Source organism: Leptonotus elevatus, chromosome 2 (assembly GCF_054856555.1).
Source record: "Leptonotus elevatus isolate MCC_2025b chromosome 2, RoL_Lele_1.0, whole genome shotgun sequence".
In the NCBI taxonomy this organism is placed as follows: domain Eukaryota; kingdom Metazoa; phylum Chordata; class Actinopteri; order Syngnathiformes; family Syngnathidae; genus Leptonotus; species Leptonotus elevatus.
This window is the reverse complement of record NC_141240.1, coordinates 14,425,107-14,450,647: the sequence shown is the minus strand read 5'-3', so window position 1 is coordinate 14,450,647 and position 25,541 is coordinate 14,425,107. Positions and strand designations below refer to the sequence as shown.

At 40.1% G+C, this 25,541-nt stretch overlaps 1 protein-coding gene across 2 annotated transcripts in view; it reads left to right on the top strand.

The window, feature by feature from the left end:
* Nucleotides 1–25,541, top strand: part of cfap74 (cilia and flagella associated protein 74) — a 47,499-nt gene that overhangs the window by 19,342 nt on the left and 2,616 nt on the right. The window contains exons 18-35 of one of the 2 annotated variants that reach the window (XM_086069363.1): nt 56–182; nt 1,550–1,659; nt 3,871–3,993; nt 4,080–4,201; nt 9,542–9,670; nt 14,626–14,713; nt 17,050–17,223; nt 18,183–18,316; nt 18,390–18,639; nt 19,644–19,772; nt 19,852–19,973; nt 20,226–20,360; nt 20,898–21,010; nt 21,120–21,175; nt 21,376–21,495; nt 21,630–21,785; nt 22,205–22,343; nt 25,209–25,363. In XM_086069363.1, the coding sequence (XP_085925489.1) occupies nt 56–182; nt 1,550–1,659; nt 3,871–3,993; nt 4,080–4,201; nt 9,542–9,670; nt 14,626–14,713; nt 17,050–17,223; nt 18,183–18,316; nt 18,390–18,639; nt 19,644–19,772; nt 19,852–19,973; nt 20,226–20,360; nt 20,898–21,010; nt 21,120–21,175; nt 21,376–21,495; nt 21,630–21,785; nt 22,205–22,343; nt 25,209–25,363 (2,382 nt within the window). The remainder of the gene's footprint in view (nt 1–55; nt 183–1,549; nt 1,660–3,870; nt 3,994–4,079; nt 4,202–9,541; nt 9,671–14,625; nt 14,714–17,049; nt 17,224–18,182; nt 18,317–18,389; nt 18,640–19,643; nt 19,773–19,851; nt 19,974–20,225; nt 20,361–20,897; nt 21,011–21,119; nt 21,176–21,375; nt 21,496–21,629; nt 21,786–22,204; nt 22,344–25,208; nt 25,364–25,541) is intronic. The other variant, XM_086069364.1, reaches the window with a different exon arrangement.

Sequence of the window (25,541 nt, the reverse complement as noted above, 5' to 3'; positions counted from 1 at the left end):
TTATGAAGTGCAAAGAAATTAACAATAAATGTAAAACGAACGGATTGGCTGACAGGACTTATCCACGCTCAACACGACATGTGCTGATCAGAACAAGAGCTCTGCATCCCTGGCCAGTAGAGAAGTACGCAGTATGGATCATATTTCCAACAGGTCTTCTGTATCCCGGCAATGTCAACGAGGTAAAATTATTATCATTTTCTGCAGATTTTTTTTGTGTGCAGGGAAATATGATACAACAAAGGAATTTATTTTTGTTGGAAACCACAAAAGTACAAGTTTATCGAGACTTGTCTGCCATGTTAATTGGAAATTCATCAGATGTTACCCACCAGAAAAAAATCTGATAATTGACTTACGATTTGTAATCCCTTAATTTAGGAAATATTTCCCTAATCTTTGTTTTATTTATTTATTTGCTTGTTAAACTAAACTATTAACAAACGTCCCTCTATGGGCTCTGTTTTTGTACAAAGCGCATGTGTGCTTGGGCATAAAAATTGGTGCATCTTGATTTTTGTGCAGGTTCCAGCCTCATTTAGGGTGTTTGGGAATTTGGCAGACCACACTGCGTCATGCTGGGTGTTCTGGTGGACCGAGGGCATTTTCCTTTACATGCCGCCGGTGCACCTGACAAGATGGGGATTGAAAGTAGACTAAATTTTACGCCTGCAACAAACAGGTCTAAGTTGTGGTGCAGGTAATGAAACACGATTTTGGTCAATTTGATCAAACAGATTCTACGCGCTCTGGCTGTAGCACAGCTATTGTGGGATGGTCACTCACAGACACGGACAATCCGGTTGGAATGTTATCTCCAAGTGCCCACTGTGGCCAACAAGTGGAGCTCTTCTTGCAGTTCCTTATAAACATACTTGCGCGTTGATCTCTTGCACTTCAGAAAGTCTTTTTTTCCCCCTTGCCATGCAGACCATGCGCCTCTCCTGTGCCGCGTATAGAGAATGACAAGAATGGCTTCCATTGGCTGGCAAGCAAGTCTGCTGTGTTAATGCCCTCAATGGCGCAAACGCTGGTTTCTAAACTGCGCGCATCTGCAAAAATACCAAAAGAAACAAAACTCCTGTGCTTTGCATTAGAATTGCATTGGGCACAAAAATAGGGCCCTGTTTGTTCGAACTCCTGTTCCTGTTTGGGTGTAGTTCAACTTCCCATAGTCACGTCACATGACATCAGGCTGCTCTTTAACAGCTGAATAAATATCGACTTATAGCGTCAATACCACACGATCAATTGAATTCAAATTGACCAATGAATAGATTTGTTGAAGATCATCCATTATTTGGTTTTATTTTAATCACTGAAAAGAAAACATATTGAGCACCATCGAAGCTTTGATAAGATATTCACCCTCTCTGGTAGATTTTATGATGTTGCTGTTTCTGTTAACCCTCTATTGATGGGTTATTCCGAAATGCTTTGGTCCTTGTTTTGAGTATTTTTATATTGAAAAAACAAAACAAATAAAGTACATTAATACTGCAATTATATAGAAAGCTGCTGATTCTCCTCTATCGTTACTTTGTGTCAGCAGAATCACAGGTTTCAACTCCAGGTCCAAGAGCTGCTTCTGTGTCTTCCAGCATCCATTCCCAGATCCCAGAGTGTCTGTCTGACTCTTGTGACATACGTATAGGGAATGTAAGTATTCTAAGTGTAAGATGTATGTCAGTGGCAGAGTATGAGTTTACCAGTAAATTATTTTCTTACGCACCCCATGTTATGTTTGTAAATAGCCTTGCGATTGGCTGACAACTAGTCCTTGGTGTGTACCCGGCCTCTCGCCAAAAGTCAGCTGTGATAGGCTCCAGCTCGCACGCAAGCCTAAGGAGAACAGGCACTGTAGAAAATGGTTGGAAGGTTGTTAATGGGAAGCGCTAAACAGTAAAACGTATTACCATGAAACATTTGCTTGCATGTCATTATGCAAATAATGACTGCAAACGACCACATGGTATAAAAATAATTCATAGTGGGATAATTAAATAAAGTACTATTTACAAGTAGCACATTTTGTAAAAAGATTACATTCAATGAGCCGTCCATTTTCTAAACTGCTTATTCTGTTCTGGGTTGCGGCGAGCTGGATGCGCATCCCAGCTGACTTTGACTGAAAGATGGACTAATCGTCAATCCATCAAATAGAGATAGACAACCATTTACACTGAGAATTTTAAGTCTTCAATCAAAATGGCACACATGTTTTTGGGAGGAAGCCAGAGTAAACAAGCAAGCACGGGAAGAACACGCAAACTCCACACAGAAAGGCCCAAGACGAGATTCAAACCAGGGTCCTTTTAACTGTGATCCAGATGGTTTCATAACTGAAATTCAAACCACCTATTCTGGTTACTGTCGTAGAGCGTAGTAATTAAAAATCACTAGTATGACTGACAAAGTCCTTTCCAACTAAAGGTCAAGTGCTATTTGGATTTGATTAGATTTTAACTGTACATACCTGTGTGCTGTGGTACGTGTTTTAATACATGCCACATTATCAATACATTCCACCTTAGCATGAGTACCCATGCGTGCTCTGTGGTTATGTTAAACTGCACTGCCCCTTTAAAAATGGACACCGAGCTGGAACTGATCTGACAATTCCTATGCGAGAGTCAAACCGAGAGGACAATTAACTATGAATGCTTCTATATTGGAAGTCCTTACATTTTGACTTGCAAAATGGGTAAGATGTATGTAAGAGGATGTGTATATTTTAGAATTTAATAATATTCCGTTTGGAATTTAAATCCGAGAATAGTGGTGCATGAAAAGACCATGTTGGGATTAATTTACCTTCACCTTAACCTGGCCATTAAATAAAGGATTATACATTATTTGATTGATGAATAGGACGTTAGTCACTGTGCAATCATCTTTTTAGGACTATAGTATACTACATCATGATCCCGTCCAAGTCTTGTTCTTAGCAATTGTGTTTTTTTTGTACCTTGTACACCGTGTGATGTTCTTGAGTTGTTCATTACATCTCCGTGGCCTGGGGCTAATGGTGCATCACCTCTTCCTCTGCATTTGTTATGGCTGTGTGTTATTTCATGTGCTTGCATGCCAGCCTCTCCTTGATTGTCATTTTGACTGATACTTGCACATGGCGCGGCACGGTGCCTGACTGGTTAGCACGTCTGCCTCCCAGTGCAAAGGTTGTGAGATCAAGTCCGGGCTTCGGCCTTCCTGGGTGGAGTTTGCATGTTCTCCCCGTGCTTGCGTGGGTTTTCTCCGGGTACTCCGGTTTCCTCCCACATTCCAAAAACATGCATGGCAGGTGAATTGGACACTCCAAATTGTCCATAGGTGTGATTGTGAGTATGGTTGTTCGTCTCTGTGTGCCCTGCGATTGGCTGGCAACCAGTTCAGGGTGTACCCCGCCTACTGCCCGAAGCCAGCTGGGATAGGCTCCAGCAACCCCGCGACCCTTGTGAGGACAAGCGGTACAGAAAATGGATGGATGGATGGATGGATGGATGGATGGACTTGCACATGGCCTATTTGAAGGCTGTGCTCTATAATGGCAGATAATACATCACGCTATCCTGGCCTTGGCTTACAGTACTGGTTTGATTGTTGCATGAATGGCTTACTTCTCTTTTTTATTTGTCATTTATTTTTTTTCTTTCATCATCTTTATCCTTTGGCGTTGTTGGCTTGTGTGTCATTTTAAGTGGCTCAGCTGAGTGATTTTGGTGGATGCACTAGTGGTGGATGAAGTGTTCTTTTTCCAAAGGTAAAATGGTGAAACTGTCCTGCATTCATCATAGTTGATTTTATTCTAGGATACATTACCATGGTTACATAGAATAATTAACAATGAATGTGTGTTTTTTTCTATCTCAGGTAAGAGAAGGTGATATTGGACCTTTTGAAAGTGTCAAGCTCGAGATAATATTCTCTCCGACTGTTCCCGGAGAAGTCAAACTAGACCTCTACATCAAGTTTTCAGATCCGACCAGCTTCCCAGTAAGACAAAGAATGCTCTTCATAACCCGGATGATCTACATATTTTTGTTAGAAGATGTGAACTGAACGTATGCTGGCTCCAACAGATAGCAATCCTGGTGAAGGGTGAGGGAGTGGGCCTCCCAGTGTGGGTGGTGGAACCTAATATTGACATGAAGATTTGCATGTTTGACCACCTTTATCAAGAGGTTGTCACACTCCAAAGCAGGTAGCTCCCCACACTTAGATGAGACTTAAGTCTCAAATATAACTCATATACATTCTAACACAGTTCATATTAGGGGCGCAAATTGCCTAATAGCTTGCGATTCGATCTGTATCACGATTCATAGGTCACGATTCGATTCGATACCGATTAATCCTGATATGAATCTCTAAGTCAATTTTATTTATTTTTTTACTCAAATTTAGAAAATACTAATCAGTAAACATGTACACTGTAAGATTTGTATGAAAATCTACTTCAGTCCACCGTATTTAACAAACAGGTTGCAATCTGTTTCATGTTTAAAGAGTATTGAAATCAAATTTGAAGGCTTAATGTTCTATTAATATAACATTCTGCCATGCTTAAAACGTGAACCCTAATTCTAATTAAGACATTTTGTTGAATATTGCCATCAAAAATTGACCTTTAAAATTCAATTCGGCTGCATATCGCAATATATTGCCGAATCTATTTTTTTTTAACACCCTTAGTTCATTTATAATATAAAATTCTTATATACCAGTATTTTCCTCAGTAGTGGCTATAGACTAATAGAGTGCTATACTATATTTCCAGAATAGTTTCTAACGTTTAAGATAGATTCATCAAGTAATGGAAAAAGCTTCAAACGTATTGCGACTCATGAATAGAATCAAGCATTTACCATCCTCTAATATCTCATTAATGTTCAACCGACTCAAGCCATAAATACATCAGAGATGCAGTATGTCTCAGTATGATAATAAATAGTTTGCCTTCTTGTCAGATTGATTTACAGTTGTGGTGTCTAGGAATGTGCATATTACAAAAGTACTTATTTAATGGCCATCATTTAACGAAATGCAAAGCTATAGCTGATCTTTGTAAACATCATTTGAATAACTGGCCTTTCAGCACTTGTGCCAGACAATACAGCACCAGGATTGTTTTAAGTTTTAGCTCATAAAAGTCAGGCAAAGGTAAACATTTGAATTTTATAGGTTAAACAATAGGTAGGTACACCAATTTTGACTCCTGACATGCAACATGTACTTAAAATAAATGAAATGTGTCATGAGATTGGCATGAAGGGATAGTAACATAGTGGGCGTGTTGTCCACTGCCTATACTGTACAGTCATTGTGACACATCATGTGGGGGAGTAAGCACATGTGTGCGGGGTTGTGGTGGGTGTTGGTTTTATGATAACTGCCATCTGGTGCAACATGTGACAACACCACAATGACAACAGCCTCAGTGTGGTACGCAGATCTCAGAGCAAACCATGAAATACATCGTTCAAATTGCTGCAGTTTGGGCAAAACAAATAGCTTGTCAGTTTTTTGGGGGGGGTGGACAGAGCTGTCTACTGGTATCTCAACATTTGCCATCATGTCTGTTGAGATGATAAGCAGATTATCACACAGAATTGTTCATTAATATCTTCTAATGGTGGCCTCCGCTCTAAGAGATGTTGTGCCACAATTAGTTACTGCAATGTGTTGGCCACTTAAACAAATATATCTCCTTTTTCTCCCTCAGGAAAATACAGCATAACATTTGGTGCCACTAGGTAGCTGTAATAAATTAGCTTTACGATTTTCACCAACAAGTACAGTTCGATTTGATAAGTTTCACCCTGATTTACTGAGCATTTCCACAGCGAATGTGTAGCTGATTAATGCATGGGATTTGTAAATTATACTTTGACATCATTACAGCACAGCCACTTGTAACTTGCCACTGAATTTGGCAAAAATACAAACAAATACAGATGTCTTTGAATCCTCACTCCGTCTTAACCCACATCATATGCTTTTTCTTCCCTTTCTGTAACGACGTGGTCAATGGCAAGGAGCCAGATGCAGAATCGTGAACAAAAGTTTATTAAACACACACAAAAAAATCTCCTTCTCAGGGAAAAACTCTTCTTGCAAAAGGTTAAAAACACAAAATCACCACAAGGGAAAAGTCAACATAAATCTCAACTCGAGAAACAGGCTGGAGAGCAACTGGAAAGCAGGGTTGAATGATATTGGGGCAAAAATCGTCTGGCACAGGTGGAACTGATTGCTGATGTCCTGTCGGTGTGCAGAACGAGCCCTGCTCTCCAGCAGCTCTGCCCCGCCCTCTCACACTGCTCTAGTAAATAGAGAAGGGTGTTGGTCAATATTCAGGCTTGGGGAGTAACGGAATACATGTACCGCCGTTATGTAATCAGATTACAAAATGTTTTTAACTGTTGTCCCTTACAGTTACAGGAAAAACATGTAATCAGATTACAGGTACATTTACTAAAAGTGGGGATTACTTTGAGGGATTACAATTTCTATGATGAGAGAGAGAGAGAGAGAGAGAGAGAGAGAGAGAGAGAGAGAGAGAGAGAGAGAGAGAGAGAGAGAGAGAGAGAGAGAGAGAGAGAGAGAGAGAGAGAGAGAGAGAGAGAAAGAAAGAGAGAGCTGACTAGTCGTGTCCACACGCGGGCAGTTTAAAAAAGCTTCACGGACGGGAGGAGGAAATGGCGACCGGTATTCACTGGAACTTACTCGGAGCGAAAGTTTGAGCTGAGAGTCCAGCGGCATGCTACGCGCTGTAGCTTCTTGCTAGCTAGCCCGCTAGCCTATAACCATAATGTGAGTTACACCTTTCAAAAAAATCTTCCTCCCACCAATTCACTATTTAAACATCATACACAACATATACACGGCTAAACTTGTGACTGGGATAAAAGTTCATTTTGCAGTTGTTACACTTCGCCATCCTCATTGGATGAATATCTATCTATCTATCTATCTATCTATCTATCTATCTATCTATCTATCTATCTATCTATCTATCTATCTATCTATCTATCTATCTATCTATCTATCTATCTATCTATCTATCTATCTATATATCTATCTATCTATCTATCTATCTATCTATCTATCTATCTATCTATCTACAGTTCGAAAACAGCATATGGACATCAATCAATCAATCAATCAATCAACCAACCAATCTATAGCCTACATGCTTTTTAATTACACAATAATTTTTGCTATTTGTAGACTGCCCGGGTCCTTATCACCCCCGCAAATAGCAAGGGCACATTGTATAGAATATATATTGTGGTGATATTTATTTTTATTTTGTCTTCATTAGCATACTTGTTATTGGAGTAATCCAAAAGTAATACAAAGTAATCAAGTTACATTACTTTAATATTATGGTACTTGGATTACGTTACTAACTAAACTTTTTAGAAGGTAACTTGAAACTGTAACGGAATACATTTTAAAAGTAACCCTCCCAACCCTGTCAATATTGCAATCAAAATAGACAAAAATCACAACCGCAACACTTTCTGGAGCATCTAAAATTAGATTTAAGCCTCAAGTAGCATTAAACATTGAGATTCATTTAATGAGATCAATTTACACATCATCATATTCTTACAGCTGTCTAGCACGGGCCGGGAAGACTTCTACATAGACCACAAAGTGCAATTCACATCTTAAAGAAATATACCACTTGACAGCTTTCTGTTAAAAGTGATGAGCCATATAAATAGTCTCTTGAATTTTGTATTATTTGTGGGTGGTCCGCAGCCCTGTATAGTGCTAGAATAGATCCACCCATGCCCCGGCTCACTGTATAAATCTCCACAATCAAAATCAAAATGGGTATTCTCTTAAGGATAATAATTACTAATTCATGTGATGTGCTCACATATCTTCTTTTTTTTTTAATTGACTTTTTCAAAATACACACCCAATAAAGTTGTGTATCTCTGTACTTGTTTTAAAATACCGCTAGTAACATTTAGTAGAAGCACAGTGGGACATTTTCTCGAACCCTTGCCACATTCCAATAAAAAGAAAAACAGATGTGGAAAAAGGTGTAAATGAATTTTATGTTTACTTATACTTCAAATCTTGATACAAATGTATTGTTGCATCAGCACTAAAGAAATCATAGAATCATGAATTTATATGCATCCATTCTACAGCGTTGGCGTTTTTTCATGGGGACCCAAAAACCTGTCAGCACCCTTGAATGTAAAGATAATAAAGCTGCACTCGTGACAGAAATGTAATATCCCTCAAGTGTGGAACTGAGAGTCCTCTTTCAAGATATGGGCCATTTGCTTGGGCATCTGTCATAGAATTAACCTCTTCTTCTAATGGGTCACAGCTCATCCAATGAAAGTTGCCAAAACAAAAAGTTTTCAATTTTTTCCCACTGTTATTGTCAAGGTATGAGTAGGGGGGTGGATGTGTTTGAAAATTCCCATGGTGTAAAGCCATTTATATCACAAGCCATCATTGATGGCTTGTAGCCACGGGCACAACCATCTGTTGGAACTCCTAGAAACTGGGTGACCCAATTGATATGGATCTCGGGTACACATCTCATTATGAGGTAATTTCTGCTGGAGAAATATACCAAAAAGAAAAAAGAAAAGAAACTGAAAGTATTTTTGTGTATGGGTTTTCATCAAATGTGCACCTGAACCACCCCCACCCAGCCCACCTTGGAACAGAAAGAAAAAGGAGATTTGACCTTCGATTCTATTTAAGAGTTTTCAGAAAGAAAAAAAAACTCCTATCAATGCCATCAGGTAAATCATATGTGTAGTGTAACTGTATGTGATGTGTTTGTAGTTGTGCCAAACCAAAGGTCAATTTGCCTTAAAGGTTACCTGTCTGGTACACCTACTTTAAGAAAATAAAGTCTTCTAGGGCCTTCTTACTGTATTGTACCCAGTGTTGAGAGTAAAAGTAATGCAATTGCATTGAGTCTGGCTCTTTCTTGCAAGTTGCAACACAATACTGTAAGGCATTATAAATAACATTACTGTAGTAATCATCCTTACAATTTCACTAACGTATGTGTACAAGGCATTTTTACCTTGCAATGATAATCACGGTTTCCATTTACTCTGTCTGCATCTTTGACTGCATCGTATTTCTTCTGTCTGTAGTGTGATTGGCTGTTTTATTTTGTGACGAGATGACAGTGATTTTAACAGTACAATTTTTGAGGAAATGGCCCTCAGTGCATTACATATGACCAAGACTAGTTTAGGTTGCATATAACAGCTGGCAGGTAAATGTTATTCACGTTGTTTTGTTTTTGTTTTTTCTTAGTGCCAAATTCAAAATACAGTAGAAAGAAAGAAGAATGACTATTTGGCTAAAATTGTTTTTTTTTTAGCAAATAACTTTCAAAGAATTGTCTATTAAAAAATACTAATAACAGTAACATGTCAAATGCTCAGGGTCAAAGTTTTTTTTCTTTAATAATACAATACATGTATAATGCATTATCTTTCAGTAGTCAGTCTGATTTTAATCATCCATGTGTTTTCCGTGTCAGCACCAGCACAGCCTTGAAGATGACTTTTGACCTGTGGCCGGAGATGAGGAAACACATGGAGATCATACCAAGGACAGGCTTTCTCCAGGCTCAGTCAAGCTTCACTGCTCACCTCAAGTTTGTGCCAAGGTATAGGACACACACAGAAGATGCCGTCATAATGAAATCACTGGAGCGGTCATAATCAAATTTTTATTTTACTCTAAACCTGTTGATATTAACATTCTGTTAAGATTTAAAGGAAAGGACTTGCACAGGTTGCACTCTCCAGTCTCAATAATCAGTGGTTTCAGAGAAGCGTGTATAATAAAAGCATACTCAGTAATATTAATCACACACAAAAAAGATTTGAGTGCAGTAGTGAATGCCAGGAGATCGACCAGGAGACCTCGAGAGCAAATATGAGATGCATGCACTATGTGGGCGCGTGTATTCTTCTTCCCACCCTCTTTTCCTTCATATCTTAACATCCTTAATGTATTGAGAGCTAAGAAGTTACGGATTATGATGAAAATACGCCAAATTATATTCAAATGACAAAGTTTGGGGTTCTCCCAGAGCAGCGAGGTGGGAGGGGAAAGTGTGGAAAATGGCATTAATCTGCTTTAGTGAATCAGCAGCGGTTTTAATGTGAGGATTAGAGTGTGAATCGTGCTGCTGGTGCTGCATCCGCGAAGCCTAGCACAAGCCTCGGCCTCCACCCCCTCCCTACTGCCTCTATCCTCTATTTGCTTCTGAACTGCTGGCTTTGGCTTCTCCCACTCTCTCACACAGACTTGTATTTTTCTTAGCCTTTCACCTTTGTGATAACTATTATCTCCTTTTTACTTAATTTGATTTTCTAATAGTTCTACCTTGCAGCTCACTCAAGGCTTTCTTTTATCCTCTTCCGTCAAATCTGTTCTTTATTTGCAAAAACTCGTGAAGACGCCGCTGTTTATGAGCAAGCTCGTATTAATAAGGCAAGGAGACAACACTCTTTGAAAACACTGCTGTTATAGAATGTTTGGGTAGTGTTGGGATGATCAGACTTTTCTGAAGATTTGGTACTATATGTGGATAAAGACGCTCAGTCGAAATCCCCAATAAGTAAATCAGTCAATCTGTTTCTGGGGAAGTGTTGACAAAACACTAGTGATGGGAAAATTAAGCTTCATGAAGCACTTGTGATATTTTTGACTCCTCTAGATGGCGCTCTTGGTTGAAAGATGCAGTGGAAATGTAATCAATTTCCTTTGCACTAGCCTTTATATTTAAACCAAGAGCACCATCTAGGGGAGTCAAAAAATATCACAAGTGCTTCATGAAGCTTCATTTTCCCATCACTACAAAACACACATATAGTTCGCCCTGGAAGTACATTTACAATAACAAAGGTTATAGGATTTTGCCTATTTGTAGCACCTCAATATATTTGAATTGAAACAATCAAGATGTGATTCATGTGGAGACATTCCGTACAATTTCGGGAAAAAAATTGCTGAATTTGTACCTTTGCCGGTCCAATAGGTTCTCACTGGGGCAGTACTCTCAAGGGCACACCTGTTGTATCCTTTAAACAGGGTACATATTGGGACCCTTGCCATTTGTACCGTTTGCAGTACATATCGCATATTACCAAATTACCTGTAAAGATTTGCCTACAAAGGGTACTGTCTAGACCAGGGACAGGCAACATTTGGAAAATCATTCTCCACCACACCTGAGCACTTTTAAGTTGTAATGACGTCATTCATATTATTAGTAGCACTTGCACCTGTTCATCTCCATTTGAGAATAAAATTTAGCTAATGAAGACCTTGCCAAAATAAAGAAGAATGTACTGTCTATTTTCTGTCATGTACTATATGTACCAGGATGCATACAATTACATGTAGGACTGGATCATGAGCACTTTATCATTTCTTTTTTGAGTATTTTGGGTGAGGGGGATTTTGCCTTTTTTAATGACAGGACAGATGAAGTTTGGACAGGAAGCGGTAGAGAGAGGGAGTGAAAGACCTGCTAGGTCCGGGAATTGAACCAGAGTCACCTGCGTTGAGGACTAGCCTCAGTAGTGCAGGTTCTCTACCACTGAGCTAAACACAGTACTAACAACACGCACACTTGATAATGATAAATAACCTTGGGACAGAAAAAAGTTCAGTATTGCATGACACAATATACTCTGGGAACTGAAAAGTACATAACTACACAAACATGAGATTTTCAGTCTAGTCTAGTGTATCAGCATTCCAGCATTCGTGTCATCTGTGGCCTGTTCCTGGACATATTTTAGAATGATTTTTTTGTGTGGTATTTCATTAAAACTAAACTGCAAAGGTTTCTTACCCATAGGCATGTTTGAATTTCCAAATCCTTGTTGCCCCTTACTGCTTTCACTCAGTCACACATCACACATATGCACACGCACTCACACACACAAACTTGCTCAGTGTGCTGTTAAATCTAGAACCTAGAATGACTCATAGCTTTGCTGCAGGTTCTTGCTCTGCTTCCTGTCCACAGTCTTACTTCAGCCTGCCCACCAGCTTTCCTGCACTGCATCCCTCTCTTCTTCCACTTGTATTTGTCACCATCCAGCCTGTGCCTCCACTACCCACCCCCACTCTACACTGTGAATCCATAGTATTGTTTCATATTCTCCATAATCCCCTTACCACAATATCAAGGTCAGTGGTTCATTTGTTAGTCAATCATGACCCTGATCATCTTATTGGAATTCTAGCCATCGGAATGTAGAATATTTTGAGTGGTTCCATTCACCAGGAAAGCAATAACTTGAACAAGTGATGAGTAGCCAACAGACCTATTAAAACAGTTCAACAAATTGACCATTTGAGCAGAGAACTAAAACTATGTAATTGATTTGTTTCAGATAATACTAATCCACACATATTACCTCCACTATAATATGCTACTTTTAAAATGCTACTTTTGGAGTAATTTATCCCTAATTCAGATTATTTCCCCACATTTTTGGTGATAGAAAGGCACATTATGGAGGAGCAGGTCCCTGCTTTGGCTAACCTGATGGCAAAGTCATTGGAAAAGTATCCCTTGAATCAGCGGTTTTAGGCTTAATCTCGGAAGAGTGTCCTACAGCTGCAGTTCCATCTGATAAAAGGGAGATTACAAGGATGATTTCCTGCAGATTTGCAACAGATTACGTGGAACGCCACGGCCGACGCTATACTGCAAAGCCCGCCACTGCATGCGCCAATAGTAGTATTTTTAATTATGTTGGGGGGAACAAAAGCAAACAAATTTTCTTGTCTATCAATATTTGGCAGATATCTTGTGAGGTCACTGCATTTTTTTTTATTCATTCATCTGTACAGACTAAAAAAATCACTAAGCTTCTTAATCCATGTTGTAATCCTTTTTATAATCACTTTTTAATAGTGAAGTCAAATCCAAGCAGGGGTTCATGCTGCAGTGGGATTTAATTGTTTGGTACATGAATGGGCACAGTGCTCAGAGGGCACTTCCAACAAAGAGGGGGCAACCATGCTCAAAAAATAAATATACATCACTTATTGCTACATGTGCTTATGTTATTGATAAACAACATGCATAGAAAGGCACCATATGTTTACCTTCCTAACTTCTCCTTTTACTTGTATAACGATTAGGAAGGCTAAAAGGTTTTTACAAAGGTGACAGTTTGATGCTTTGGAGATTCTACTGTACAACTGACACAAGGTGGTCGCTTTTTATGAGTAATCGTTTTTTTAGAAGAAGAAAAAACTACTGAAGTAACTCATGAGTCAGATGAATCATTTCTACAGTGAACCCGTGTTAGTTACAAAGTCACTACTTCAGCCGTTTAGGTCCTCCGCTGAGCTCAGTGTAATCATTAGAGACTGTAGTAGAGAACTACAGTACTTATACATGACGTTGTGGATGATCTGGCCACATAGAAACAAAACACACCAATCTGTGCAGGATGCTGACAAATCTTCAACTTCAACCATCCACAAAATTCTCCAGAGCATATGGGCCTGGCGACATCCCGCCAGGCTTTTCCACTCTGGCCTGCCAAGCTAATTCAAGAGTGACTCTCCAGCAGAGATTCTATTAGCACGCAGCACCAGAGTGCTTCCTTAAATACACCCTCTGCACTCATTGGTCAGGCTACAGCGAGTCATTTTCATCACTCCCCTTTGTTAATGCAGAGATTTCATTTTGACAGTTTAGGAAGTTTTTTTTTTATTTATTGCTCCCAGCAATAGATTCTTAAAGTGAAATCACACATTTTAGAGAGTGTAATATTAAGGCCTGTAGTATAAGAATTCAAACCCTCAAACCCTGTATATGACAGATTTCTTGATGACAAGGCTTGCCTCTAATGCATTTTGGGAAGAAACACATGGACATCTGGAGAGCCTTAAAACCACAATCTGCAGCATTGGCTCTCAAACCTTCATCCAGCATTAAGAGAAAAACAAAACCAAAGCAGGTTGTAGAAACAGCGACTGGCTTCATAAGAGAAGATGTGAGGAGTGGTAGATCTATATTTAGAACTGGATTTGACATTTGACTACATGATGAGGATGTACAGTTTAAGTCCCTTTTATATCCATGTTGAGTATGCGTTTTTATTGATCAAGCGTGTAGCTCTTGGCTGTGAGGGAGATATTGAGGGACTGGAGGTTTACATGTGCATAACTACTGGGCCCCTTTGAATCATACTTACGTCTCCCATCACCATGGCTACAACCTACAGCACTGTGGAGGCGTGCTCTGCGTCTCTCTCCTGCTTTCCCTGGCGAGCCGATCCCACAGTTGTGGGTTAAAATAAAATAATGGGCCTTCTGTGTCTGAATCCTTATCTTTCTTTGAAAAGCTCAGTAATAGCTTGAGGCTTTTGACTTTTGGTATCATAGACATGAGCTAAATTGTTGTCTGTTTTTGTTTGCACTACACTTTTTTTTGTTTTATTAGCATAAACAAAACATTTTTATGGCAACATTGTATAGTGGAAACTTCTGAGTTCTAACTCAGGTGTGCACAAATATTTTCTACCATGAGCCACATGTTTTTCATTTGAAGAGTGTATTCACTCTTGTGTTGTCTCCCAGGAACACCTTAGCCGAAGATGCTGACAAGTATTTTGACAGCGCTACTGGTGTCTTGGAGGTTCCAATGGCAGTGCAAGTTGCAGGGCAGGTTTGTATTATTTTTAGTGCTGTCAAAGTTTAAGCGTTAACTGATTAATTAATCACAAAAACTATTGCATTAATCATGAATTAACACATATTAATCACACTATTAATTTTGACCATAGATTATCCTTTAGCGTGACAGCGAAAGGCTACATTTAAGGTAGCACAGGTTGTGTTTGAGCAATAAACATAATTACATGCATTAAAGTAAAGCATTTAATAAATGTTTGCGTAACACATTTAGAATATTTGTTCATGTCAAAATGTTTTTTTTTTTAAATTATGCAAGTAATTAACTGATTAGAAAAAGAGGAGGATGAAATGTTGAAGACGTCCTCGTAACAGTAGATGTCATAAGAATTAACATATAACCGGTGCTCTTCAAATTTGGCGGGGGAAAACATTTTGATAAAAAAAAGCCTTTTTTATTAAGCGATTAATTGTGATTAATCAAAATTTCTAAGATGTGATTATTCTGATTATTTTTTTACATTTGTACAATACTAGGCCTATGCACAGTCCGTTGTAGATCTCCATGTGATCCTGGAGAAAAAAAAATCCATCCTTATCCCGAACAGAAGCTGAGCCACTGGAGGTTGTAACCTATTTAGCTCGTTAGCTAAAATTATCTCATACCCTCAAGGCCCAGTTGCTCCATGGGTGTTAACAAACCAAGCATAAAGGTTGTTCCGCAAGGAAAATGTCTCAACTGAAGCCTAGATTCTAATATACAGAGAAGCTGCGTAAACATGTTTATAGCACTGGTGTCAGTTGATTTGTTTTGTTTTTTAAGTAAATCTAAATGTGTCCATTCTCCTTGCCAAATTGTCGCCTTCCCCTTTTGCCTGTCCTTGCACAGACAAGGGAGGCAAAGCCCTGACAAAGAGCCAAAGACAGGGCCAGGATGTTCCTGTGGAGCACCAAATGTGTTGCCTACAAGCCCTGAGCTCCTGGCATTAAAGCATGCGCACACAAGCAAGTGCACATACAGTGTTGTAAGGTCAAGAACCAATATAGCCTGCAGCATTTGAGATGAGATTTTTGCAGAATAATGGGGATTGGTAGGATATGATTTATTTGCCAAGGCTTTAGAGACACAATAATGACAACATGACGTGATGAGTCGCATTACGGTTTTTCCTCCACTTAAATAGACAACGTCCACTTGAATGGACAAATGCCACACCTCAAGTGGGCGCCTCCCAAGTGTCATTATCAGAGTACACACTACTTGTGGAGCACATGTAGTCTTGGTAACGTTGGGGGGAAATAATACAAATGGCAGATATCTAGCCTTCAGTGAGTGACAGAGACTGTAGTGCCATATAGAATACATATTTATTGGAATAGAATACTATATGATGTTTGATTTATTTGAAAAGTGTGTTATTTCTTATTACAACATGTATAATAATATGTACATTGTATTATAAAACATATAAACACTTTACCAATAGAGGCCTGGCACTGCAAATAAGGGGGCAAAAACGTATACAGTACATTATGAAGAAATACGGTATGTAACTACATCAAGTGTAGTTGTTAAGGTTTACAATACTTAACACAGTACATTTTTGAGTAAATTTGACTCTATTTAGAGTGGGACCAAATAGACTCAGTTTTAGAGTAATATTTACACTTGTAAGAGAGTAAATTAAAGAATTGAAGAACTAAAAAAATAAAAAATGGTCACTCAAGTATTGAGGAATGAACTCACAACCTACAGCTTGGGAGACAGCTGATCTACTCCCTGAGCCATGCAGCTTTTGCTGTGTGTTAGTATATTGCTCGTGTCAGCTGGAATCTTCGTAACTCCAAGAGACCAAATCAGTTTTGGGTCTCCTCTTGGATATAAGCAAACAGTAGGAGGGGCATAGCTCAGGTGGTAGCGTGGCAGTCTCCCAAGATGAAGATTTTGAGTTTGTTCCTCAACCCATGAGTGACTTTTTTCCCCCCAATTCTTTATTTTACTCTCTTCAAGTGTAAACATTACTCTAAAACTGAGTCTTTGGCCCCACTCTAATAAAGAGTCAAATTTACTCTACAGAATTTACTGTGTACTAGTGATGGGAAAATGAAGCTTCATGAAGCACTTGTGATATTTTTTGACTCCTCTAGATGGCGCTCTTGGTTGAAAGATGCAGTGGAAATGTAATCAATTTCCTTTGCACTAGCCTTTATATTTAAACCAAGAGCACCATCTAGGGGAGTCAAAAAATATCACAAGTGCTTCATGAAGCTTCATTTTCCCATCACTACTGTGTACTATACCGTTCTGTTGCTAATTTCAGCTGAATTCTAAAAGTGGTCAAAGCCTTAAACACTTAATGATGTTTTCAGGTGCAGCCTGTCATTTACACAGTCCAAGCAATTGTGACTTCGTCCGACTTGAAGTTTGGCCAGAGCGAGGTGGACTTTGGCTATTGTTCGATTTACCAGTCAGTCAAAAGCAGTGTCCGCCTAACCAACATGTCACTGCTACCTCAAGTGTTTGGTTTTGTTGGACTCCCAGAGGTGAGAGGAGTGAATCCCAACCAGTGTGCTACGGCATGTGTGCCATGAGAATGATCATATGCTTTGGGAAATTTACTTTGAGTGGTCTGAAAATGATTATATTGCTCCCCTGCATTAATTGCGATTTGCTACTCAAATTATATTTTGAAAATGGATTTGGAATTTAATTCTTCAATTAAGCTACAATATTATCAGATGTTTTGGGGGGAACCTATCCTCTATTACATAGGTGTCAAAGTCCGGTCCTCGAGGGCCGCAGTCCTGCAGGTTTTGGAGGTTTGCCTCTTCCAACACAAGCTGATTCCAATCAGCATGACCGTTATCAGGCTTATGCAGAGCTTGCGGATGAGCTGATCATATATCAGCTGTGTTGGAGAAGGGAAACATCCAAAACCTGCAGTATTCCGGCCCTCGAGGACCGGAGTTTGACACCTATGCTCTATTAGCTGCCCAAAAGCTTGCCTAGTCCCTCTTTTTGTTCTCATGTCAAAGTTCTGTCTAATAATGTATAATAGTGCCAACAAGCAATGTTGAAGTGAGGGGAGGAGCTTTCATAATACACAAAAGACGTGTTGAGTAGATAAGTGCAGGGCTCTGTCACGGAATAGTGAGAATTATCTTCTTTGTTAACTACTACTAATATGTTTGTTTATTTATCTGTCCAGCAATGCATAGTGACAACCAGGACAATTAAATGCTCTTGTTTTGGATGGTAGAAGGCACTTAATTACCTGTGTATTGCCTTTTTGGACATTTTTGTTGGGTATTGTGCTATGAGATGTTTCTAAAGTAAAATATGTGCCAAGGCTCAATAAGTGTTGGGTAACAAAAAACGAGTACATTATTGAAGTTTAGTTCGGGAGTTGTGAATACAGATACCACTGCATATAATGTTATAAGCCCTTTGCTTATTGTAAAATCTAAGCAATTATGTACTGGATTTTCTGCTCGCACCGCAGTTTGTTGACGTCCAACCTAATGATGGCTTCGGCATTCTTCTCCCGCAAGAAACACTGGAGATCGATATCATTTTCAGCGCTAACAAAGCAAAAGAGTACCGTTTCAATCTCAGCTGCAAATCAGGAATTAACAGGTGAACTTTTAGCCATCTATTGTATTGTTACTGAAAGGATGATTAAATGATATCCATTCGTATTTGTCTTCAGAGTCTTTCCCCTGGCTTGCCGTGCCATGGGTGTCTGCCCTACCTTGGCGCTGTCTCATTCCCTGGTGCAGTTTGGGCACACGGCAGTTGGCGACCACTCCACTGCTCTCCTTTACCTCACCTATAACCAAACCGTCCGAAACCAGTCCAAACAACGACCATCTGCTGGGGCCAGGCTGTTTTCCTTCACCCCACCTCAAGACTCCAGCATTAGCATCACTCCTGCCGCAGGACGCCTGCTGCCTGGGAAGGTGAGAGGAGGAGCACATCTTCCAAGTTCAGGCTGACGTTGAACAGGCAGTTCAAGGATGTTTGTGCAGTGACGTGTCATTACTCAGACTGTTTATACTTTTCATTTTTGCATCTTGTATTTTTGCAGTTTTTAACAAATTCAAAGCAACTCAAGATCCTCCTAAAAGTGCTTTTAATTTTTAATCAGACCTCAAAGTCAGTCCAGCTAGCAGTAAAAAAATGCAATATTTTGAGTTGATTTTGTAGGGAAATCATTTGTGTGTAGTCAAAGTCACTTGAATACTTTCATTTCTGTTATTGCGCCTTCTATTTATTTTTAAAAACAAAATTTAGCTAAGATAATACATTTAATAAAACAAATAAAATATAATCCAAATCCTTCAAATAGCTAACTGATCTTCCAGCTCATGCTCAAATTAGTACTGTACAACCCTAATCTGTTACTGGCTCATTGGCCATATCTCTGCAACTGTGTTAAGCTGCCCTCTGCTGGAAATCTGGCAGAAGTGAACACAATTTTCAAAATGCAGGCAGCATGTTGGAAGAGTGGTAGCACACCTTACAGTTCTGAGGTTGGGGTTTCAAATCTCAGCTCAAGATTTACTGTGTACTCTGCATGTTCTCTTTTTGTTTGCAAGGGCTCTACAATGTCTAAATTGTCCGTAGGTGTAAATGTTATATCTGCCAAAATAAGTAAATAAAAAGAAAAAATTAATACGTACAGTACATGGGTATTAGTTTTGTATTATTTGACTATTAGTTGAGTTTTGGTTCATTTTAAAGATGATATTGTCACTCAGTAACGTGGGACACTTCAGTTATTATATTGATTTCCTATTTAAAAAAGATTATTTGCAAATGTAGCCCAAAATTACTGACTCAACATCATAAGCAATTTCTTTTTTGGAGGAACAGGGGTAACTTTTTATTTTTATAATAATAATATAGTAATAATTAACTATATTAACCAGTGTGTGTCTTCATCCTTGTTACCGCACTCCAGAGGTGTTTGGTCCAGGTCACATTTAATCCCAAACTAGAAGACCGGAATATCAAGGAAGAGGCAATGCGCCTCCTCCTCAAAGCCAAGCAGACCAATGAGGAGGACAGTAAAAAGCTCCTAGAAGAGGAGGTGCAATTCAAGTCTTTTATTCTTAAACTCAGACCTAAGCTGATATTTTGTTCACTTTAAATTGCTTATGTTTCAAAAGGCTAAAAGGGAGGCAGAGCCCAGCAAAGGGAAGAAATTGTCCAAGAGCAGTAAAATTTCAGACTTTTCCTCCAAAACTGCAAGGTCAATACGGACAGCACTTCCTGACAACATAGATGCAGGGTAAGAGTGTGCTCAAACACTGTATGTTATTTATTTATTTATTTTTAAGAAGCCTCTTAAACATCTGAAGTATGTTGTAAATTTGGTAAGTATAGGCTATATTTTTACTCAATTAACACTATGGACATAAGTCAAAGATTCAACAACGCTGAATTGTTCTCCAAGGCTTTATTTATTAATAACACGGTGTCTTATGATCATTCAATTTTGCCTTTTTTTTTTTTTCAAAATTGTGCTGGATTTTATTCCTAGAAGTCAGAGGTTTGAGGAGGCGAGGGCGTCTTTGCTGCACTCCTTCACCTCGCGCTACAGTGAGTACACCATCCCCTGCTTTGTGTCAGATGGTGACCCTCCCCAGGAAGACAGGCAGGCCCAGCCAACGTGGAGGTAAAATTAAATCCCAAACCGTCGCGACTCGCCGGGCACTAAAATTAAGTATAGCTACTCACTCTGTGAAGTCGATTAAATAATACATTTGATTCAATTGAATGATGTTAAGTTCTTTCTACGGCCAGAAAATAAATAATTTCCATCCCTTTAAGGGTTATACATGATGGTGTTAGGATTATGAGGGGGTCCTTGATTATGGGGGTACATCACTGGAAAAAGGTTGAGAACCACTGACTGGGAAAATCCCATGAAATTTTTACTATCCTGATTTTAATCCATGGTTTATTATTTATACGTCTGCCTCACAATTCTAAGTTTCCATCTTTAGCCAACTCCTGTGTGAAGTTCGTTTGTTCTTCCTGGTGTGGAATTTCCCTGGATACCAGCTCCCTCCCACTTTACAAAATCATGTATATGAGATGAATTGAAGACTAAACTGACATAAATGGGAATGACATTTAAGAAAGACATTTGAGATGTACAGGGTTAATGTTCCACATAATCATTTCATATATCACATCATTATATCCACAGTCCTCTCAATATTGTCTACTTGAAGCTGCAATGTCCAGCTGTACAGCCTCCTCTAGTGGTGGTATCCAGCAATATCAGAAATTATGCCTTGGATTTCCAGCAAGTGGCAGTAGGTGAGTACAGTACTGTCCTGTACACAATTCCCGTGTGTCATTCCAAGCGTGCATGTATGCAGTTGTGTATTGAACATTCTCCATGCTTTTCGGACTCTCTCATTTTTAGGAGAGAGAGTGATTAAAAGATTTTCTGTCAAGAACATTTCGGAGGAATCTTTAGAGGTATTTTTTTTCGCCGTCAAATATTGTGTATAAATTGGTTAAGTATAGACTAAATATATATATTCGGGCAGCTATACCTTGATTGAAAAAAAAAACTCAAGCCCTAAAAACAAATATGTATGTATCAGTAATTCGTCCTGCTGTTGGGACTCAAATAAAATACGAACATGTCACGACTATTTTGTGTTTTGGTTTTCAAGCTGAGGTCATCATTGCTGGATATATATGGACCCTTTTCACTTCTTAATGCTCTCAGAGGCATACGACCTGGAGAGCAACACACCCTGGTGCTAGCCTTCTGTCCTACGTTTGAAAATAAGGTGCCATATTTAAATTACAACTGCTCATTGCTGGACTATTTATTTGTGCAGTTATTGACACATTAATCATGCACTTTCATTCTATGGAATGACTTGTAGTATGGGGCACAATCTAATCAGGTCTCTCTAATCAGTACTGTGAGACTTTGGAGGTGCGTTGTCAGAAGATGACTTTGGCCGTGACTCTGCGCGGGGAGGCAGTGGTTCCTGCCATCACCTCCTCCCACCCCGGAGGTCTCTTGGACTTTGCGTATGTGCTAGAGAAGGAGAGCACCTCACAGGTCTTGAAGGTAGGAAAGCATCATTTCATCAGCACAAACAACGGCCAATGATTTTCCCACAGAATTGCCGTTTGGCAAAGTCAGAATAAATGCTTTTAAATAAAATATCAATATAATTTGCTTCACTTATAATCGGTGAAAAATGTCACATCTCTAGTCTAATAATTGTCATGGTTTTTTTTTTCTCAAACACTAACAAACTTTCAAAATGTTACGTTTTTTTTCTCCAAAGGAGCCAGGTTGTAACTTGTAGGATCTAGGACTAGGTTATGCTGCCATTCACTTTCCTGATGGTCTTACCTGTACCAAATATGTATTTTAGATAAGTTAGTTACCTTCAATGTTTGCATCGCTTTGTCTAGGTCTTCCAATGCCATAGTGTTAAGGTTTTGTGTTTTTTGACATGACAAGCCTTGCATTGGTTGTAGCTCCAGAACAGCTCGGCTGTTGCAGTGGGTTTCAAGGCGATGTTGTACAGTCTCTCGCCTTCCAAGACTCAGGGTGCTGACGAGAGGGTGGCCCTGCTCTTGGGTGGCTACACGGACTCCAAGATCCAGCCTGTGGTGGGTAAGTATGTGCACTGGCGTGCACAGGTAGACCCCTAGTGGTGCTCACACCCTTGCCCCTTTGCCCTCTCTCTAAAAAAAAAGTGCCCTTTGGATTTTTTTTTTTTTTTAATAAACACTTTACTGAGGACAATGTTGACACAATCTTTTAGAAAAGCTGCATGATTAAGCGCGTGTGGAAAAAAACAAAACAATATGCGTCCCCTGCGAGCACCCGATCGGAATCGCTCTCGCCTTTGCCACGTGACTGTTAATTACCCACGGTCGCGGTGTGGGACACACACACGCATCTCCTTCCCCTGCTGCTCCACCCCAGCCAGGTAACTGTGTTGTGAATCCAGTGAAATTGTATTGTTTGTTTGCCCTCTATTTCCTACCTGTAATTATTTTGTTGTGAAAAAGCATGTCTCATACAGCACAAACAGTTGAGCATAAATTAGCGGATATTAGCCACCTAGTTTAAAATCGTATATGCTAATTCAATAATAGATAACACGATAACCACCGCATAGTAAGACTAATGACGGTGAAAGGAAGCTCTCTCTGATCGGTGCATTGAAAAGCAATGAACTTTGGATCATTGTAATTTGATTTGTGGGGATTATTTTGACTTCAAAATGTGATGAACTGTTGGTTTCTGGTTTGTATTATGCTAGTAGTCACAGGCAAAAACAATCCAACACGTCATTGGCGATCGAAGCATTTGCATTGAGTTGCATTGTGGAAATGTCAGAAATGCCCGGATGTTTAGAATTGTCAATTGCCTTTGAAAAATACTCTTTGCCTTTTTGAAATGACAAGTCAGTCTTATTCATTCTCACGCCATTGGTCTGTTTGGTTACAATTTGTCTATTTATTTAGTAATTGTAGCATAATGCCTAGAAAGGTGAGGCTGAAAAGGGGAAAAGAAAAGGAACTACAGCAAGCAGTCAAGGGAAGCGTCTCTCTGCTCTCTGGATTAAATCAAAGACGCATGAAAATGAAAGGTCAGAATCAAGAGTCAAGGCCAGAGAGTCATGTTAACAAGAATTTAGAACGCTGGGGTGACGACCGGGGCCTTCCCCCGCTGGGCCTGGGGTTCGGGGGTGTCGGCCGCCCTCCGGTGCCCCCATCTCCCCCTTCTGCCCCCGGTGTTCCGTCCTTCCACACGGCGGGGGGTGGGGTGGGCGCGGCTGCCCTCTCCGCTCCGCTGTCCGGCCCCTCTTCGGCGCCGGTGCCTGGGTGCGGGTGGTCCCCGGGGGTCGGGGGTTGGGGGGCTGCCGGTTGGTTGGGGTGGGGTCGAGGGGGGGCGGCTTTGTTGGGGGGGGGGGCGGTGGTGGGGGTTGCGGGGTGGGGGGGTGGGGGGTGTCTGGGGGATTGGGGGCATGGGGGCGGCTGGGGCTGGGTTGGGGTGGGTGGCGGGGGTGGATGGGGGGCGGGGGGTTGTGGGGGGGGGCGGGGGTTGGGGGCCGGTGGGGTGCCTGGTGGGCCTGCAGTGCCCCGTCCTGCTGCGTTGGGCCGGGGGCGCGGGCCGTGTTGGGGCGGGGGGCGCTCCTGCTCCTGGGTTTGCTCTCCGGCCGGTGGCCCTGGTGGGGCCCGGGGGTCGTCCTTTGGCGCTGCCGCGGCCTGGGGGGCCCTGAGGTGTTGCGCTTGCTCTGTTCCGGCGGGGGTCGACGGCTCCCCTCTTTGGTGGAGATTTTCATGCATGCCAGATCCACCACACCAGCATCTACCGAAACTCAGACACAATCTGTTTCCTCCTCAGGTTATTGAATCGGTGGAGGCTGGTGTCTCGGATCTCACGCGGCTTCGTCTGTCCTTCCTTCCTTTTCTCGGTCTCTCCGTTGGTCTCTTGAGGCCTCCCTGATTTTATGTTTTTTGGATTTGTTGGGGTCTGGATGTTTCTTGGGCTGGGGAGGAGTTCTGGTGGGGGGTGTCTGGTCGGTGCTAGATTTCACCTTCCTTGGTTTTCTTCGGTCCCCTCGGGTCTCCTGGTGTTCGATTTAGGTGAACGGTATGAGATTTTTTTTCTAATAGGTTTTCTGGTGAGCTAACAAATACACACACGCACGCACGCACGCACATACACATACTCACCCACACACACAAAAAAAAAAAAATGTATGTATGTATATATGTATATATGTATGTATATGTGTGTATATATATATATATATATATATATATTTAAAAAAAAAAAAAAAAAAAGCAATGATGATGACATTTCCGAATGAACAATACTGAGCTCTTAAGGAAAAAAAAAAAAGAAAAAAAAAAAAAGAAAAAAAAAGAAAAGAATTTAGCACCTTATAACGATCCCATTTTAATATTGATTTGCTTGTTAATTGTATTGAAAAATCTTTCTTTTTATGTAGTTTGTACTAGATCAGCAGACATGAAGCTATTATTAGCTAAATTATTAGCTATTATTTAGTACAAACCATAACTGTAAGTTACTTCGATGCTACAAGTCTTGCAGTCATGTTGCCCTAATAGGCTGTTATTAAAACTAGCTGTGGGGTATTATTAATTATTATAATGTGTGTGTAATGTTTATTTAAAAACTTCTATTGACATTTCCGAACACGAAGGCATTTCTGACATGTCCACAATGCAACACAATGCAAATGCTTCCTTTGCACGGTGAAAACAAACGGCGGATTGTTATGCTTTTTCCTGTGACTATCATGCAAACGACATCTCATCACATTTTGAAATCAAAACAATCCTTACAAATCAAATTACAACAATCCAAAGTCCAACGCTTTTCAATGAGCAGGTTTTGTTCACCAAATTAACGGCCATCTTGACTTGTGACGTAATCTCGGAATTGTCAGTAAGGTATATTCCTTGTGAAGTCAATATGTATGCGTTGTGTCATTTACAGGAACGCAGAACTACAATGGGCTTAGTGTTTTCAGTGTTCTGCCTGTGGAGGGAAGCATTGCCGCAAGACAAAGTCAAGATGTTGTTGTCACCTTTCAACCCGATCACCCCTCTGTCAACTATTCTGATCAACTCACCATTGAGCTTGTCAATAAGGTCTCTAAAAGCAACACACAGCTTGTTTGCAATTTTTTCCCCTACACTGTTTATTTAAATCTTTATCCATAGTCAGTACTTAGAAATTCTGTGTGCCTAATGATTCATAAGTAAAGTGAGTAATGCAGGGATGATAGCTTTACGTCAGACATATTAGCACTTTAATAAGCACAGGGAC